This window comes from Eulemur rufifrons, chromosome 7 (assembly GCF_041146395.1).
Source record: "Eulemur rufifrons isolate Redbay chromosome 7, OSU_ERuf_1, whole genome shotgun sequence".
In the NCBI taxonomy this organism is placed as follows: domain Eukaryota; kingdom Metazoa; phylum Chordata; class Mammalia; order Primates; family Lemuridae; genus Eulemur; species Eulemur rufifrons.
In genome coordinates, this window is record NC_090989.1 from 64,362,369 (window position 1) to 64,383,511 (window position 21,143).

Sequence of the window (21,143 nt, forward strand, 5' to 3'; positions counted from 1 at the left end):
TTTGCTTTTTGGCAAGGCTATTTTATGGGTGATGCCGTATACTTTTATATCACATCATGAAGCACATAATGTCTGGTTGCCTCACTTTTAATGATGCTAAAACTAATCAACAGTATAACAGGAGTTTCTTGATTACATTCATTTTCCTTAATCTGAATAGGGAGGTAACACTTTAAGAAAATATCAGATTTTAAAAAGTAAGCTTACAAAGCAATAAGGATGAAGAGAAGAGGTAGGAAATATGATTCAAGGCTTCTGTTTCTTTATCCATAAAATATATTGATTGTATTAGAATTGAATCCCAATTGCCCATTATAGGCCAGTGAAACAAATCTTTACTGGCTCAGGTAAGTACCTCCTTTTTTCTTTTTCCTCAGTGACAGGAGCTTTGAGATCTCAGCCTCTCGTCATCTCTGTCTTTGTTATCACATTCTTTGGATACAGGCTAGTAAATTTAGGTAGTTTATAGGTTACTTGAAGTATAATATGGAACGAGAAACACAGTATCAGAAGATCTCAAAGGCCTTCCCAACTAAATTTCTATGATAAATTTCAAATAATGATAATTAACTTCTTAAACAGGGTTCAACTCCACCAATAACTGTTTTCAAAGGTTCAAAGAAACCTTACTTAAGAGAATGCATTTTGATTATTAACCATGATACTGGAGAATGTCGACTAGAAAAACTCAGCAGCAACATCACTGTAAAAAAAACAAGGTATGTGGTTTAATGAAATAAATTATATTATCAACACATAAATTTTTAAGGAACTGTCAGGGGGAAAAGTTACTGGATTAAGTCACATTATTATATAAGGGTTATTTATGTCAGGTACAAAAATGTTTTAATCTTTTTCTAAGTTTAAATTTAGTGGAGATCCTAAGCCAAAAGCATCACCCTGTGACATATAAAGCCTGTTTTGCTTCTAAATGCTTTCTATAGGTATAGATATATTTTTTATTCTATTATAGATACTTCCATAGCACTGGACTAAAAGGAACCATTATACACTCCCCAAAATAATTTCATCTTCATTAGTAAAAATTTATTGAGCACCTAGAATATGTAAGGCACTAGAAAAAGGAAAGTTTACTATACAAACACTAACCTCAAAACGTCTGCATTTTAATTGGATTAACAGACCATTCCATTAAAGCCAATAGGAGAATATAGCCATCTCCAATTCTTTTTGGAAATAAGTGATACATAACTTACCATGTAATACAAAGACACTTTCTCTAAAAGCCATACAAATAGTATAGGCAAAATTGCTCTGAGAATTAAGAGAAAGGAGAGGTCGTGGTAGATTGGAACATTCAGGAAGGCCATATTGATATACCTTAAGGGGAGGTTACAAAAGAAGATAGACAAATGACCAATAAACATATGAAAAAATGCTCAATGTCAATAATCATCAGGGAAATGCAAATTAAAATCACAATGATATATAACCTTACTCCAATCAGAATGGCCTTAAAAAAAAGTATAAAGATAATAAATGCTGGCATGGATGCAGAGAGAAAGGAACACTTAGACACTGTTGGTAGAACTGCAAATTAGTACAACCTTTATGGAAAACAGTATGGAGATTCCTCAAAGAACTAAAAGTCAACCTACCATTTGATCCAGCAATCCCACTACTGGGCATTTACTCAAAGGAAAAGAAGTCATTTTATCAAGAAGACACCTGCACTCAAATGTTTATTGCAGCATAATTCACAATTGCAACAATGTGGGATCAACCCATGTGGCCATCAATTCATGAGTGAATTCATAAAATGTGGTATATGTATACCACTGGAGTACTACTGAGGCATAAAAAAGAATGAATTAATGCCTTTTGCAGCAATTTGGATGGAAATGGAGACCATTTTCCAAAGTGAAGTATCTAAAGAATGAAAAAATAAGCACCACATGCTCTCACTACTAAATTGGAACTAACTGATGAGCACACATGTGCATAGAAGGAAGTAAAACTCAGTGGAAATGAACCAGGGGGGCAGAAGGGATGGGTGAAAACCTACCTAAAGCGTACCATATCTGGGTGACAGGCACTCTTACAACCACAACTTAAGCATTATAAAAGTGATTCATGTATCCAAAATTATTTGTACCTGTAATACTTTGAAATTAGAAAACAAACAAACAAGAATTACCTTGGGTGCCTGTTAAAAATATGAGTTCCCAAATCCAGCCTCAGATCAGAGAAGGAGCCTGGGAACTCTATTTTTTAATATCCCTTCACCTCTGTCCTCCATGCCCTCCATGATTCTTACTAGTAGAAAAGTTTGGGAAATACTGATTTTGTTGATCAGAGAGGATATGAGGATGTAAACAGGGTTTCAAAACAGTAATATATATGACTTATTCAGGGCTACTGAATAAGACCCTGTTTGAACAGAGCAGAAATTTGTCTCTATACCTGTCTATAAGTTTTAGAAAGTAGAGGGTAATATTGATATTGAGTTAGAGGTAAGGCTGTAAAGGGAGGTTGAGGTTAATGCCTTCAGTATTAACTAAGAAATTAGGACATTATCATGCTGGCAGTGGTTACATATTAAAGTCTTTTTAACTAGGGACTGGCATGTTTACAGTTTTATTTTTAAACATTAATCCAGCAAGGAAACTCAGTAAAATGAAAAAAATGTAGGAAACAGAAAAATGTATAAACCAGGATTTTTAAGAGTAAGAATGAAGAGAAAAATGAGGTTCTAAATACTTTTTGAAGGAAGTACTGGCAGGATTCAGTGACCAGAAATGGGAAAGGCAAAAGTCAAGCATAATTTTGTTAGATACTCTTTTCTTAAAGATGTTGAGAGAAAAGCATATGAATTTCCTTTATGAACATGTCTGTCTTAAAGTTATGAATGCAAAGTGTTGAAGTGATTTAGTTTTAACAGAAATAATAATTTTAGAACTTAGGGAATATATTGAACCTGTTGTATACTTATGTTTTTCCTTTTACTTTAGTTATTTGTGTGTCTTATCTGTTAAACTTGAGCAGTGCTTTTGTTTTTGTTCACATTTATATACCCCACCGTACCTGTGTGTATGCCGCTCACATAGTAGTCACTTGGTAAATATTAATATTTGTTAAATAATGAATTAAATTGATGTTTTAATCTTGAATATCATTTTAAAGGTATATAGGGAAAATAAGTGGTCAATTTTAGTAACGTTATAAGTTGAAATTATTGTTACATGACTGTCATACCTATTTCAATCTTTGGTATTCTTAATTGCAGAGTTGAAGGAAGCAGTAAAATTCAGTATCGTAGAGAACAGCAGCAACAAATGTGGAATTCAACTAGGACTCCGAATGTTGTAAAACATTCTCCATGTGAAGACAAGATGTCCCCAGCATCTCCAATGGATGATATTGAAAGAGGTAAAATCTAAATGTATATAATGTCCCTTATTAAGAGATAATAAATGTTAAGTGAAATTTTTCATTTTAATTAACAGTAGTACTAACTATAAACTTTTACTGAGAGCTAATATTTTTTGTAATTATGCTTTTTCTGGGGCAAAGACATGGCTTATGATTTAGAGTAGTATGTAAGTAAGACCATACAAGCCATACAAGAGAATTTGTAGTTTTTTAAATTATTATTCAGGACAAAAAAATGAATGTTTAGATGTGTGTAACTGGAGTTTTCTTCTTTTTGGCAATTGTGATGACTCAAATTCAATTTTCACAGCATCTTGTTGTCAAAGTTCTTTATGTATAGCCAGACTGTAGATGTCTAAGATGTTACCAATTCAATAGGAAAATGAGGAGTAAATAGGAGCAAGCAAATTCTTCTGAATTACTGCTTACTTCTCAGCAGGAAAGTATTTCTAAGGAGATACAGTTCTTTTGAAAGTAAGAAAACTTAAATCTCCATTTTTTTTCAAGCCACAGTTTGGGTGTTGATGTTATAATAATTGTGGCAGCAGTGAGACCCTGATCACCAAAGCATATTTGCTTCTGCTATGTGTTCATAATTTGCACATAGCTCCCCAATTCCACTTGCCCCTTTTTAGGTACAGTACAATATTAATTCCCTAATGGGTTAGTAGTCCTTATACAAAAAGTAAGGAAGACACAAGCTCAGAACCCTTTGTTGGGAATCTTGAATTTTATTTTTACATCATACCTGCTTCCAAAATGAATTTGAATCATGATGTCATTATATACGTGAAACAATAAAATACTGGAGCAGAAAATCAAGATATTGAAGGGAAAGAGGAAGGAAACTTGCTGATTATTAAAACATTAAATTTAGCTCTAAGCTTCCTAGCCATCAAGACAAAAATGAAGACACAAGTAGCATATTTTGTATTACCTGATAGACTGGTTCCAAAGAATCAGATTCTTCCCTGTTACTAAATTCTAAAAGGAATTCATCATGTGGAACCTGTTCTAGGGAACATTAAGCTATATATTATCCTCAACAATAATTTTACAGTACAAGTGGAAGTTCCTCCATGTGACAGTTTTTTAGCAGAGATCTTAATAAAACCATTGTATCGAAGCATAACTCAGGGAAAAGGGAGTTGTAGATGATAAGTTAACATGATCCAAGCATAAAGCTTTCTTGTTTTAACTTTGTATAAGAATGGAACTTCATTTACCTTGATTGTATAGCATGTACCTTAAATTGTATTCTATAAAATCTTTTCTTGGTCCTACTGTGCCACTGACTACTGTTATGATGGTTGAATTATCTTTTCAAATTTATGTCAGGCAGTTGTACTAGTATTTTTGTCACTTAATTTTTACATTTACATCTTTGAGCTATCTGGAATTTGAGTTTAAGAAATAAGGTAGGGCCCAAGATTCCCCTCCCCTACCCAAAAACACACAGCTGGGAGTACCAACAAAGGGGCTCCTGCCACAATGAATGGTTGCAGTCCTGGAAGTGCTCTCCTTCTATGCCTGGCCTGAGAGTCCTCTCCCTCATCAGAGATACTGCATGCCAGAAGGCACCTACAAGTAGAATCACTCAATAACAAGTGCTCAGCCTACAAAGACAGTTCATACCCCTCTAGCTCCCAGACCCTCTCCCTGACCTGTCACCCTGAGATTCCTCTTTCTTATCTAAAGACATCTTGAGACTGGGTGGCACTGACAAGGGAGATCCTACCACAACAAGTACTTCACTGGGAAGTAATTTACATTCTCCCTCCAAGCAGGGGAGCCAGCAACATAAAAATTGTCTGGCCCAGGAAGCACTCTTCATCCTATTAGGCCAGAGACTCCCTTTCCTTACTTGTAGGCACCACACTTCCCTGCCTGGTGAAGTTCTTTCTTTCCTTCAAGAAGAACTAGCAGGGATCAGTGGGGACCTCAGCTGCTAGAGATTTACTAAGAAGAACAAGACAGTACTATAAAAGCTCTGAAAATTAGATTGTCATTTAAACCATAGCCCACAAAAGAAGGCCCTTAGCTATATATGCTAAACCTAAACAGGGTGACTAACTACTAAAATAAAAAATTTAAATAGGATGTAGATCTCCCCCAGCATAAAAACCCAAATGTCCAGGATACAATAGAAAATTACCTATCAAGGCCTGGTGCAGTGGCACACGCCTGTGATCCTAGCACTTTGAGAGGCTGAGGTGGGAAGATCGCTTGAGGTCAGGAGTTCAAGACCAGCCTGAACAAAAGCGAGACCCCTATCTCTATAAAAAATAGAAAAAAATAGCTGGGTGCGGTGGTACGTGCTTGTAGTCCCAGCTACTAGGGAGGCTGAGGCAGGAAGATCGCTTGAGCCCAGGAGTATGAGGTTGCAGTGAGCTATGATGATGCCACTGCACTCTAGCCCAGGCAATAAAGTGAGACCGTGTCTCAAACAAACACCCATAACAACAAAAAAGAAAATTATCTATCATACTATAAACCAGGAAAATCACAACTTAAATGAGAAAAGGCAATCAACAGACACTAAGATGACTTAGATGTTAAAATTACCTGGCAACGATCTTAAAACGACTATCACAAATATGATTCAGTTATAAATTGTCTTGAAACAAATGAAAAAATCACATCAAAGAAGTAGAAGTTTTAAATAAGAATCAAATGAAAATTGTAGAACTAACAAATACAATAACCACAAAAAACACACTGGATGGGCTCAATGCTAGAGAATGGATAGAATCATTAAACTTTAGTATTTATAGAATTTACTCAATCTAAAAATAGAAAATGGACTGAAACATAATGAAGCAGAACTGTAGGAATCTGTGAAAGAATGACAAAAGATCCAATATTTGTATCATTGAAGTCTTAAAGATGAGGGAGAGTAGGGCTAGAAGAGTATTTAAAGAAATAATGCCTGAAAACTTCCCAAGTTTGATGAGAGACATAAACATACAAGTATAAACTAAACAAATCCCAAATAGGATAAACTCAAATAAATCTATGCCAAGTACATTGTAATTCAACGTCTGAAAACAAGAAGCAAAGAAAAAAGTGTTGAAAGCAAGAGAGAAACGACACATTATCTATAGAACAATACCATTCAAATAACATCAGATTTCTCATCTGAGACCATGGAGGCCAGAAGGAAGTGACACAGTATTTTTCAAGTGCTATTAATAAAAGAAAAAAATGTGAACTGCAAATTCTTTATCTGCCAATATGATTCTTCAGTAATGAGAGAGAAATAGCCTTCCTCAGAAAGGAAAACTAAAAGAATTTGTTGCTGGAATAATATGCTTAAATATTGGCTATAGAAAGTTATTGGAATAGAAAAGAAATGATAAAAGAAGGACTTTTGGAGTATCAGGAAGGGAGAAAGAACATCAGAAAGAGGAGACATATAAATAAATACAATAAATTATAGTTTTCCTCATGACTTTTCTAAGTCATATGTGATGACCGAAACAAATACTATAACACTTCTGATACTCAAGAAAATGATACCTTTAAGTGGAGGGGGGAAAAGGACTTAAATGAGAGTGAAGTTTTCACACCTTACTTGCAATGGCAAGTCATATACATATTATGAAAAACCCAAAACAACCACTATGAAAAATATTTTTAAAATGACACCTTTTAAAACACTATAAGTTAATTGACATGGAATTCCAAAATAGTTCAAGTAACTCACAGAAAGGCAAGAAAAGAAATTAGAGGAATGAAATACAGAGGAAACAAACAGAAAGCAATATTAATAATAAAATGATATACTTAATCCCTAACCTATATCAATAATTACCTTAAATATAAATGGTCTAAACAAACCAATTAAAAGGCAGAAATTAGCAGAATGTATAAAAAACACACTCAACTATATGCCGTTTATAAGAAACTAATGAAATAGGTAACTTAAAAGGATGAAAAATATATACCATGCAAACATTAATTTAAAAAAGCACATGTTCAGCAAGAAAAAATCAAACAACCCTATCAAAAAGTGGGCAAATGACATAAATAGAAACTACTCAAAAGAAGATATAAGAATGGCTAACAAACATATGAAAAAATGCTCAACATCCCTAATCATCAGAAAAATGCAAATCAAAACCACAATGAGGTATCACTTAACCCCAGTGAGAATGGCCTTTATCAAAATAACCCAAAACAACACATGTTGGCATGGATGTGGAGAGACAGGAACACTCATACACTGCTGGTGGGACTGCAAACTAGTGCAACCCCTGTGGAAAGCATTATGGAGGTATCTTAAACAGATTCAAGTAGACCTGCCATTCGATCCAGCAATCCCATTATTGGGCATATACCCAAAGGAAAAAAGGTCATTCTGTAACAAAGACACATGTACCCAAATGTTTATAGCAGCACAATTCACAATAGCAAAGATGTGGAAACAACCCAAATGCCCATCAATACATGATTGGATTAGTAAGCTGTGGTATATGTATACCATGGAATATTACTCAGCTATAAGAAATAATGAAGATACGACATCTCTATGGTTCTCCTGGAGAGAGTTGGAACCCATTATATTAAGTGAAGTATCCCAAGAATGGAAAAACAAGCATCACATGTACTCACCAGAAAATTGGTTTCCCTGATCATCACCTAAATACACATCTGGGAACGACACCAATCGGATATCAGACTGAGGTGGGGGGTGGGGGAGGGGATGGGGGTATGCCTACACAATGAGTGCATTGCGCACTGTTTGGGGAATGGTAACGCTTGAAGGTACTGACTCGGAAAGGGGGGGTGGGGAAGGGAGGGATATATACCTACATGATGGGTGCAACGCGCACTATCTGGGGAACAGACACGCCTGGAGCCCTAACTTGGGGGGAAAGGCGGTACATGGGCAACGTATGTAACCTGCAATTCTGTATCCCCCATAACAATAAGATGAAATAAAAATAAATAAATAAATAAATAAAAATAAAAAAGCACATGTGAGCTGGGCATGGCGGCTCATGCCTGTAATCCTAGTACTTTGGGAGGCCAACGCGGGAGGATCACTTGAGGCCAGGAGTTAGAATTAAGAGCAAAATAAATTACTACAAACAGAGGTACATTAATGATGATTAAAGGATTAATTTACTAGGAAGACATAAATGTGTACATTTCCAACAATAGAATTGCAAAATGCATGAAGCAAAAGCTGATAGATCTGAAAGGGGATATATACCAATCCACAGTTATGCCTGGGTACGTCAACACTCTGCTCTCAGCAATTGAACTAGAAGTACTAGACAGAAAATCAACAGGAATATAGAAAATGTGAGCAACACAATCAACCAACAAGATCTAATTGACACATATATAATACTCCACACGGTAGCAGAATATACCTTTTTTTCCAAGTGCCCATAAAATATTTACCAAGATAAACCATATCCTGAGCCATTAACAAATTTCAATAAACTTATAAAAATTGAAATCATACACACTATGTTCTCTCACCATAATGAAATCAAACTAAAAATCAGTAACAGACAATAGGAAAAATCTCTAAACACTTAGAAATTAAACAACACACTTCTAAATAATCCATGGATTAAAGAAGAATCTAAGGAAATTAAAAATACATGCAACTAAATGTATAAATACAGCATGCGAAAATATGTGGGATGTAGCTAAAGAAGTGCTGAACAGGAAATTTATGACATTAAATGCTTACATTAGAAATGAGAGGGCCAGGTGTGGTGGCTCACGCCTGTAATCCTAGCATTCTGGGAGGCCAAGGCGGGAAGATCTCTTAAGATCAGGAGTTCAAGACCAGCCTAAGCAAGAGCAAGACTCTGTCTCTACTAAAAAAATAGAGAGAAATTAGCCAGACAACTAAAAATATATATAGAAAAAATTAGCCAGGCATGGTGGCACATGCCTGTAGTCCCAGCTACTTGGGAGGCTGAGGCAGAAGGATCGCTTGAGCCCAGGAGTTTGAGGTTGCTGTGAGCTAGGCTGACACCACAGCACCCTAGCCTGGGCAACAGAGTGAGACTGTCTCAAAAAAAAAGAAAAAGAAAAGAAAAGAAATGAGAAAAGGTACCATATCAACAATTTAAGTTCCTACCTCAGGAAACTAGAAAAAGTAAAGCAGGTTAAATCTACAAGAAAAAAAAAGGAGGAAAATTATAAAAATAAGTGAAATCAATGAAATTGAAAACCTGAAAACTATAGAGAATCAATGAAACAAAAAGACTATTCGTCAAAAAATTAATAGTATTGATAAACTTCTAATAAAACTGGTAAAAAGACAGAAGACACAAATCATTAATATCAGAAATGTAAAGTACACTTCTGTAATCAGGAAAGTAATGAGCTTACTACAGATTCAGTAGCCATTGAAAGTATTATAAAGAAATTTTATGACTTTATGCTCATAAATTTGACAATTTAGAAGAAATGGAACAATTCTTCAAGAGCTCAAAACTGCTACAACTCAAGAAATTTGAAGTAGACAATCTGAATAGTTCTATAAACATTAAATAAATTAAATTAGTAAGTAAAAAGTACCAAAAAAAGGAATATCTAGACCCAGAAGTGTATGAAAAATTTAAAACAACATTAACACCAACATTACACAGTCTTTTCTAGGAAATGGAAAAAGAAGGACCATTTCTAAGCTCATTTTATGAGGCCAATATTATCCCAATACCCAGACCAGATAAAGACAGTACAAGAAAAAGAAAACTATAGACCAATATCTCTCATAAAATTAAATTCAAAAATTCTCAGTGAAATATTAACAAATCAAATCCCAAATTGTATTAAAAGAATTACACAACATGAACAAGACAACATTTCTATTCTCACATTATATTTGGGAGTGTGGATAAGGGTGGGGAGAGATGAGCAATAAACAACCAATAAATATCCAAATGAATTTCAGAAGTGTCTTGAAGAAAATGAAACAGGCAATGAGGGTTGGAAAGGAAATAACCCTTTGAAAAGGTTACATTTAAACTCAGTTAAGAAGGAGCCTTTCAGAGATCTAGAATCTCATCAAAAGACACCATTAATAAAGTGAAATGGCTAGCTGCAGACTTGGAGGAAATATTCACAATGCATATATCTAATAAAGGACTCATTGCCTATAGGACTCATAGAACTAGCAAAAGTCAGTAAGAAAAAGATAATCAAATACAAAAATTGGCAAAAGATTTGGACAGGCATTTCATAAAAGAATATATGCAAATGACCAATAAGCATATGAAAAAGTGCTTTGTATCACCACTTACCAGAGAAATGAAAATTAAAACTACAGTGAGATACCATTGTACACCCATCAGACTCACTATATTAAGTGTGTGTGTGCCAAAACCGGGAAAGTTATAAAGCATCTGTGATTCTTACACATTGCTGGTAGGAGTGTAGAACCACTTTGAAAACTGGCAGTTTTTAATGAAATTAAACCTATAGGGCCGGGCGCGGTGGCTCACGCCTGTAATCCTAGCACTCTGGGAGGCCGAGGTAGGCGGATCGTTCGAGCTCAGGAGTTCGAGACCAGCCTGAGCAAGAGCGAGACCCCATCTCTACTAAAAATAGAAAGAAATTATATAGACAGCTAAATATATATATAGAAAAAATTAGCCGGGCATGGTGGCGCATGTCTGTAGTCCCAGCTACTCGGGAGGCTGAGGCAGTAGGATTGCTTGAGCCCAGGAGTTTGAGGTTGCTGTGAGCTAGGCTGACGCCACGGCACTCACTCTAGCCTGGGCAACAGAGTGAGACTCTGTCTCAAAAAAAAAAAAAAAAAAAGAAAGAAATGAAACCTATTCCTCTCTTATGACTCAGCGATTTAACTTTCTACCCAAGAGAAATGTATGCATATATTCCCAAAAAGACTTGTAGAAGAATTTTCATAAAACTTTATTCATAATGGCCAAGAACTAAAAACTCAAATGCTCAGAAATAAGTAACCAACTTATGGTACATTTATACAATGGAACATCATCATATCAGTAGAGAAGAATGAGCTACAAATTCATTCAATATGTAAAGTAGTAAAACCACAGTTAAAAACAGTGTGGAGAGTTCTCAAGAAACTAAAATAAAACTATCATATGATCCAGCAATCTCACTACTGGGTATCTATCCAAAGGAAAAGAAATCAATACATCAAAGGGATACCTTCACTCACATGTTTAGCACAGCACTATTCACAGTAGTAGCAAGGATATGGAATCAACCTAAATGTTCATCAGCAGACAAATGGATAAAGAAAATGGTATGTATGTACAATGGGATACTATTCAGCCATAAAAAAGAATGAAATCATTTCATTTGCAGTAAGATGGATGGAACTGGAGGTCATTATGTTAAGTGAAATAAGCCAGGCACAGAAAGACAAATACCACATCTTCACTCATATATGTGGGAACTAGAAAACTTGATCTGGTGGACATAGAGAATAGAATGATAGATAGCAGAGACTGAAAAGGGAGGGAGGGGGAGATTGAAAGAGGTTGATTATGGGTACAAGCAGGCCTTTAGAATAAATAAGTTCTAATGTTTGATAGCAGACTAGACTGACTATAGTTAGTAACAATATTATGTATATTTCAAAATAACTAGAAAAGAGGACTTGAAATTATATCAACACATAAAAATGATAAACACTCAAGGTGATAGATACCCAGAATACTCTGACTTGATTGTTATACATTCTATATATATATAACAAACACATGTATTCCATAAATATGTAAATTATTATAAATCAATAAAATAAAAAAGGAAAAGATTTAAAAATTAAACATAACATGAATGAATATAAAAAAAATGTTGTGTAAAAAAGGCAGACACAAAAAAATACATTCTGAGTGAATCCATTTATATTAAGTTCAAGAACAGACAAAAATCTTTGGTAATACAAGTCAAAATGGTGTGAGTATTGACTGGAAAAGAGCACAGTAGAACATTTATGAGAATGGAAATGTTCTATATCTTGATCTCGGTGGTTTTATATATTCTAAAACTCATCTAGCTATGCATTTTGCTGTGTGGAAATTATGTATCAAAACAAACAAACAAAAAAGATCTGAGTGAAGAATATGCCATGCAGAAGAAACAGCTAGTGCAAAGAACTTAAGATGGAAATGGATTTAATGCGATCAAATAATAGAAAGAAAGCCAACGTGTCTTTAATAAGGAGGATGAGAAAATGAGCTAGAAATTACCAGTTAATTTAATATAGTAATGTATTAAAATGATATCAAATGGCAATGTGTTAACTGGATATATTATTCACTTAGAATTTTTTATTTTAAAAAATTTTGTTCAATTATTTGACAAGTTTTATAATACAGTAGGAAAATACTGACTTGAGTGTTAGTAGACTTGGCTCTACCCCTAAATTGCTGACAAATTTTGGCCTTTCTGGCCCTCCATTCTCTCATTTTTATTAATAAAATTATGAGGTCGATCTAAATAATAGCTGAAGACCTTTCCAACCATAAACTTTTTGTGTCTTAAAAGAAATTCAAAAAACACTAAACCAAGGAGGACATCAACATTGTTGCTGTGGTTGCTTTTTAGAGAAGTTTTGTTCTGTCCCTCAGGCTAGAATGCAGTGCACAGTCATAGCTCACTATCTCCTCGAACTCCTGGGCTCGAGCAGTCCTTCTGCCTCAGTCTTCTGAGTAGCTGGGACTATAGGAGTGCACCACCATGCCTGGCTAATTTTTATTTTTTATTTTTTTTTTTAGAGACAAAGTCTCACTATGTTGCCCAGGCTGATCTCGAACTCCTGGACTCAAGCAATCCTCCTCCTTTAGCCTTCTGAGTTGCTGGGATTACAGGTGTGAGCCACCATGCCCAGCTATCATTATTCTTTTTATCTACAAAAATATTTACAACCAAAGTTATAATGGGAACTAGCTTTTCAAAAATACTTAGAATATTTTAAATCCCCCTTAAGGGGGCAGGGGAGAATCCTAAATAATGATGCTTCATCAGAATGTTCTCTAGGACAACCAGGCTATTATATTATCACATTGTATTGTATGTATTAAGAAAATAAAAAAGAATTAAAAGACAGTTTCTGTCAAAATGGAGTTTAATTTTTATAGTTTTAGTTTTTTATATCATTTTATTTTATATTTGAGTTACCTGTATATTTAAGTACAGTGGTATAAATAAATGTGGAATTTATATTTAGACATTGTCTATATCTTTTAGTGTTCATAATCCTATCATTGAAGTATGGTTTGATGGTAGAGGATTTTTTTAAATAAAGTGCTCTAAAAGCTATAAATGTATGTTTGGTTTTATTTATTCCTCAACAGTTTCTTAGAAACTAATACATTCACATTTTATTATATTTATTTGACATTATTTAATCTATTGATTTCTGCTTTATTTTCAGAATTGAAGGCAGAAGCTAGTCTAATGGACCAGATGAGTAGTTGTGATAGTTCATCAGATTCTACAAGTTCATCATCTACAAGTAGTGAGGATAGTTCTAGTGATTCAGAAAATGAAGAGTGCAAATCCTCTCCTTCTGATGCAGGGAATTATATCTCAGGACATCCTACCATGTCTGCCATGCCACAAGCTAGGATTCCAGACACAGATGCCGGTCATAACAGATTTCATGACAACAGTGGCCTTCTGATGAATACTTTAAGTAAGTATACATAAACACAAGTAATTGGAAAAGTGAGAATTCACAGTAGAGCCATATTGATTATGATACAACATTTGGATAAAGAAGATTCCTATTTTATGTATTTGACATTGTTAACCATGACCTTTTTATTGAATTATGCATTTTCTGTTGACTTGTATGACATAATGCCTTCTTGGTTTTTCTCCTATCACATTGTAGCCATTTTGGTTTTTTCACAATTCAAATATGGTGTCACCTCTCCTGCTTTAAACTTTTTTTCTTTTATTATTATTTTTTTTTATTTCAGCTTATCATCATGGGGGGTACAAAAGTTCAGGCCACATACACTGCCTATGTCCCACCCATCCCCCCGAGTCAGAACTTCAAGTGTTTCCATTCCCCAGATAGTGCACATTGCACTCATCATGTAGGTATACCCCCATCCCCTCCCCCCACCCCCCATTCCCCCGAGTCAGAACATTCAAAGGTGACCATTCCCCAGACGGTGCACAACGCACTCATCATGTCGTTATGTATCCATCCCCTCTCCCCACCCCCCACCTCAGTCCGATACCCAATTGGTGTTATTCCCAAATGTGCATTTAGGTGATGATCAGGAAAACCAATTTGCTGGTGAGTACTTGTGGTGCTTGTTTTTCCATTCTTGGGATACTTCATTTAATAGAATCGGTTCCAACTCTATCCAGGAGAACAAAAGGGACTCCATATCACTGTTATTTCTTATAGCTGAGTAATACTCCATAGTATACATAATACCACAATTTACTAATCCACTCATGAATTGATGGGCATTTGGGTTGTTTCCACATCTTTGCAATTGTGAATTGTGCTGCTATAAACATTCGGGTACAGGTGTCTTTTTATAAAATGACTTTTGTTCTTCTGGGCAGATGCCCAATAATGGGATTGCTGGATCGAATGGTAGGTCTACTTGAATCTGTTTAAGGTATCTCCATAATGCTTTCCATAAATCCTTGTAATTTCTTTTGAAATAGAGACTAGATTCCTTAACATAATGGTCTTACTTTTTCTTTTCTAGCAACAGTTACCTTCTTTTTGCTACTGCACTCAAATACTTTTACCTACCTCAGGGCTTTTATGCATACTGTCCATTTTTCCAGAAACCTTTCTTCTTTTCATGTAGTTAACTTTTTCTCCTTTAGATTACAGTTCAAAGCTATTTTCTCAAGGAAGTCTTTCTTCCCTTTCTGACGAAATCATATCTTCCTTTTTTTTCATGTTTACTTTGGCCAGCCTAATAACAACATGAAATGGTGATTGCCTTTTCACATTGAGTCTCCCAGGAGTTCTGTGTGCTTCTTGTATCAGGATATCTAGATTTCTGGCCAGGCCATGCATATTTTCCTCCAATATTCCAAGAAACAGATTATCCAGCTCTTGTGTATTCTCTTCTTCTCTCTCTGAGGTGCCTATGATTCTTATATTTGGTTTCTTCACATAATCCCACATTTCTTGTATATTTTGTTCTTGTCTCTTGCTTCTGTGTCCTTTTTCTTCCTGATTTTTAGCACATAGGCATTATCTTCAAGCTCTGATATTCTTTCCTCTGCATGATCCATTCTATTCTGAAGACTTTCCACTGTGTTTTGTAGTTCCTTAAATGCTTCTTTCATTTCCAGAATTTCTGTTTGGTTTTTTCCTATTTCAATTTCTTTAGAGAATTTTTCATTCATTTCCTATATTGTTCTTGTGGCTTCTTTGTGTTGAGTTTCTATTTTCTCTTCAATTCCATTGAATTTTCTTATAATCCATGTTCAGAATTCTTCCTCCATCATTTTAATCATTTAGTGTATGTTGGTATCCATTGTTGAAGATCTAATGATTTCTTTTGGGGGTGACTTTTCTCTCTGATCTTTCATGTTTCCTGCATTCCTTTGCTGATTCTTTCTCATCAGGCTACTTTGTCAAGAACTGGGGGTGCTAGGACTGGTTTATGGCCTTATCTCCAAGTCCCCAAAGGGACATTCCTTAACAGAGCTGAGAAGAGACGTGCTGGTCCAGTATTGCCTTAGAGGTGTTTTAGCAAGTTGGGTTACCTCTGACCTATTATCTTCACCTCTTGCCAATGGAGATTAGTGAGTTTGGTCCCCCAGTTTAAGCTCCCAGGTGATGAATCACACTTGTGTGTATGACTCCACTGCCGTCTCATAGCTTGGGATGAAAGGCACTGTGTTGAGCTACGGAGTTACCCTCTCTGTTGTTGATTGTAGTTTGCGTGGAGGAGCCAGTTATCAAGATAATCTGATGCCTCTGTGTTGCGTTCTGGTCCCCCAAATGGGGTATACGAATGCCCCAATCTTTGGGAAGTGTCTTACCATTCCCGAGGGTTACTTGAACCCTGTTCCCCCTTTAGGTGGGGTAAGAGCAACTGGTGCCTGCAAGCCTGAGTGTGTATACTATGGTTGCTTGATCTGCTAGGGGGAGCCACTAATATGTTATTCAGGGCTCTTTCACTACACTTGGGAGGCTGCTCCTGTTGAGGGGGTAGGAAGGGGTATCAGTTGGTGTAATTGCTGAGGACTCTGGCGAGGATTTTCCTTCCCAGTCCACAGACCCCAAAGCTGGAAGCCACCCAGACACGGAGAGCAAGCCCTAAAGTTACGTTCTTACCAGATGATCTAAGGCTGTCTGGCGGACCAAATCAACAGGCTGCCACCTATTGCTTAGTACCAAGGCCCCGCAGATTCATGCCAGTGGCACAGAGAAAGCGGCTTTTCTGCTTCTCCCTGCCTCTAAGGTTGGAGCCCGCCGCTTGGGCCTGAAAGTCGCTGGGTTGGGGAAGGGGTGTTGCCTGAAACTGCCATCCTCCCCAGCGTCTAGGGATCCCACAGCTGGTGGCCTCCCCACCAGAGCACCAGTGTTGGGGGGATGCGCTCAAGCTTTGCCCGCTGATGCTGGCCCGACTACTTTTTAGTACCAAAGTCCAGTGGATTCACGGCAGCTGCACAGAGAAAGTGTCTCTTCTGGTTTCTCCCCCTCTCCTAGGATGGAGCCCACCATCCCCAGTGTGAAAGATACCCGGGCTGGGGGAGGGGTGCTGCTGAAAACCGCAGCATGCCACAGCGTCTCAGGGGTGTGGATCCCCCAAATGGCGGCCAGTCACCCACGGAGAACCAGTGTTGGGGGCGACCACTCGGGGGTCGGCAGGTGCTGGTTTGGCAGGCTGAATCAACAAGCCGCCAGCTGTCCCCAGTGTCTCACTGTCTCACATCTGTCCAGTAGAGGGCCCTGCTCTCTCTGTCTTGCCCTGAGCCAGCCAAATCTTCAGCGGTTTCCAAGGGCAGAGCCCCCCTTTCAGCATTCACTTCCTTTGTTCTGGTCCCGCTGACCGCCAGAGGCGAAGCGTCTGTCTCCAAACTCCGTGGCAGGATTGTGGGAAGTGTCCACTCAGACCAGTTCCTCCCCCGCCCAGTGCAGTCCTAGCACAGAGCACCGGGGAGTTCAAAATGTTTCCCGCTATTCTCTCTTCCCTACAAAGCCTGTCCTCCTGTGCCACAACTTTGCACTGACTTCAGGCGCTTCCCTGAGTGGGTGCCAGGTCAGTGGAGGAACCAGGCATCCTCCTGTGGGTCAGATCACACTGCCTTGCCTGGCCACGCAGGCACTGCCATCCCAGGCTCTATTCCCTATTGTATATCTCGCATTCTGTAGTTTTTGTGATTTTATCTCCCATTCACTTTTTTTTTTTTTTTTTTTCCCCGTGCTGCTTGTCCCGCACTGCTTCTCTGCAGATTCACAACACTGTTCCTGGAGGGGCAGTGATCCAGTCATGTGTAGCCATCCAAGTTCTTCATCTCCTACTCTGGGAACAGAGAGCCAGGAGGTCACCGCTAATCCGCCATTTTTGCTTCCCCCTCTTTCCAAAACTATTTTTAAAAAACCTTGGCTGGGCACCAGCCTGGCACATGCCTGTAGTCCCAGCTACTTAGGAGGCTGAGGCAGAAGGATCTCCTGAACCCAGGAGTTTGAGGCTGCAGTGAGCTATGCTCATACAACTGCACTCCAGCCTGGGTGACAGAGTGAGAGCCTGTCTCTTAAAACAAAACAAAAAAACAAAAAAAAGGAAATAAAATCTTGGTAAAGTTCTCAAGAAAACAAAGTTGTCTTTCAGTTTACATGATAGTTGCATCCTTGTCAATTTCAGTTATATCTGGGCGAAAGAATACTTGGAATTATGAAAATGCAGTTAGGTTCTGGCCTTAAAATTATAAACAGATTTTCCAAGTACATGATTATCCCACTGGACTTGCAGAAGTTTTGTAGAATGTATAAAATCGAAGACTTCTTTATTTTGCAAGTCTGGTCTATACATTGCAAGACCTTTAGCGTTCCTGAATTCCCCTTCTACTCATTGCTACTAGCAATCTGCAATCATTAGGACAAGCAGCCCCTCATATAAATTTCTGTAACATCTCCTGGTGGCAGTACCACTGATTGAGAACCATTGGTTTAAATGTCTGAATACATTTGCTACATATTACGCTCCTTTTTCGAAGTCATAATTACTGTTTTGATTGAAAACACATTTCCTTTATTAAGCATTTCATATTCAAAGGCTTATATTATGTCTTCAAAACTTGACTGAACATTTCAACAAGCAGCGTATTGATGCTGAGCATATAACCTTAATAGCATAAAGTCTATAAAGGCAAATGGAACTCTGAGGATATTTGAGTTTATGTCACTTGAGAAACTCATATTACAGGCATTATATCAAGTTAAACATTCTTATGCCATACAATAGTTGTATAATACGTGGAAACTTAAGCCTTGAAAATGATAAAATGGTCATGGGAACCAGATGCACAAAAGAAGCTTTAGTAGATTTTTTTCATCAAATGGTGTATTCAGTTCTGGAGTTCATGTGAAGAACTGAGATATTTTGCAATGACTTATATATAGCCTAAGAAAACTACTCCTCCTAAATTAGATATTTACTTCAAAATATTCCACCTTTTGTTGATTGTGGAGTAGCTAAAAAAAAAAAAAACAACTTTTTTTTAATTGTTGTAATTTACTACCCAAGTGATTTCATTCAATTCTATAGCTTCAATTAAACCCATATAATCAATTACTCCCAAATTCTTATTTCCAGATCCAATCCCTACCTTGAGCTCTTTGTATATCTAATTGCCTATAACATATATACTTGAATATTTACTAGATATTTCAAATGTACCACAATAAAAATTGAACATGTGATTCTTCACCAACAACCTTGTTCCTCTGGTGTTTCTCATCTCAGTAAATGATAAAACCATTTATGTAGTTGTTCAGACCAGAAACCTTGGGGTCATTGTTCATTTCTGTCTTTCTCTTATACCTTAAATCCAATATTTTAAATAGTCCTTTGTGCCCTATCTTCAAAGTATATTATGAATGTGACCACTTAGCACCACCTCCACTGGACCACCTAAGCAAAACCCCACATTTTTTCTTACATGAGAGACTGCAATAAACTTATAACTGTTCTCCATGTTTCTTCTACACTGTTGTAGTGTATTCACTGATATGCAGCCAGGTTCAAGTAAGTTGCCTGCTTAAAATTTTCCTATGATTCTCATTATGACTTAAACAAAATCCAAAATTTTTACCATGACCTTCTGGATATCTTTCTGACCACATTTACTACTGTTCTGTTCCTAGTTCATTCCACTCCAGCCACAGTGACCTTGTAAGTCAGAGAACACAATAAACATGCTCCTGCCTTGGGGTATTTGTACTTGCTACTCCTTTAACCTGAACAGTTTGCCCTCCCTCCATTTTTTTATGACTTTCTTTATACATTTGGATCTCTATTCAAATGTTACCCCCAAGAAGGCCTTCCCAACTACCATATCTAAATTAGCAACTCCCACCACTATCTCCATACCCATGTTCATTTTTTCATTGCACTTGGCATTATGTTATACATTTGTTTGTTCACTGTCTGTCTGCCCCAGTGGAGTGTAAGTTCCATGACTATAAGCAGATAGATGAATTGCAAAAGTATCAGTGATGAGTTACTCTTGACATGTATTACTTAATGATATCTACTGCATTTTAAGTAAAAAATACTATAACATTTTTTCACTCTTAAAAAAAAAGAAATAAAATCTTGGTAAAGTTCTCAAGAAAACAAAGTTATCTTTCAGTTTACATGATAGGTGCATCATATAACTATCTTCTAAACCATACCGTCTCTCATTTCCTGATAAAATTAAGTCAGTGATATTAAAAAAAAAGGGTAATGTTGGTGTTTGAAAGAAGACTAAAATAGATGCCAGATAATATTAAAACTGTGGTATTTTTTCTTTATAGGTAGCATTAGTTATTTGAGTTACTATTTATATGCCTGGATTACAGAATAAGCAATCTGATTATTAATTACAAAATGCTAGCTAAACAGTATCACTCTTGGAGTTGTATTTTGCATAAAAGTTATGTTATAGAAAAATAAATATTAATTATGTAATTACTATGGTTTTGTTTCTTTTTTAGGAAATGATTTGCAGCTGAGTGAATCAGGAAGTGACAGTGATGACTGAAGAAATATTCAGCTACAAATATAAAATTTATATGACATGTGATAACTCATTTTGTATTAAGAATAAAAATTTCTAAGACTGAGGAAAATGTGTCTTAACTTTTGATGATAAAAGAAATTAAATTTGGCCAGGCATGGTGGCTCACACCTGTAATCCTAGCACTTTGGGAGGCCAAGGTAGGAGGATTGCTTGAGGTCAGGAGTCCGAGACCAGCCTGAGCAAGAGCAAGACCCCGTCTCTACAAAAAATAGAAAAATTAGCTGGTCGTGGTGGCATGCACCTGTAGTCCCAACTACTCTAGAGGCTGAAGCAAGAGGATTGCTTGTGCCCAGGAGTTTGAGGTTGCTATGAGCTATATGATGAAGCCATTGCACTCTAGCCCAGGCAACAGAGTGAGACCCTGTCTCAAAAAAAAAATTAAATTTTATTCAGAAATTTCAGTTGATGTTATATCTTTAACCTTTTATTGAGGCATTTTCATGTGTTCTCTTCAGTTAATCTTAAAACCTTTATGAAGTTTGACAGATGAGAAAATA

At 36.6% G+C, this 21,143-nt stretch overlaps 1 protein-coding gene across 2 annotated transcripts in view; it reads left to right on the forward strand.

Moving 5' to 3' along the window:
- EAF2 (ELL associated factor 2) overlaps positions 1 to 20,733 on the forward strand; it is a 36,094-nt gene extending 15,361 nt beyond the window's left edge. The window contains exons 3-6 of one of the 2 annotated variants that reach the window (XM_069472692.1): positions 583 to 719; positions 3,248 to 3,390; positions 13,796 to 14,056; positions 20,561 to 20,733. In XM_069472692.1, coding sequence (XP_069328793.1) covers positions 583 to 719; positions 3,248 to 3,390; positions 13,796 to 14,056; positions 20,561 to 20,607 — 588 coding nt within the window. In that variant the 3' untranslated portion in view covers positions 20,608 to 20,733. The remainder of the gene's footprint in view (positions 1 to 582; positions 720 to 3,247; positions 3,391 to 13,795; positions 14,057 to 20,560) is intronic. The other variant, XM_069472693.1, reaches the window with a different exon arrangement.
- The last annotated feature ends 410 nt before the right edge of the window (positions 20,734 to 21,143 follow it).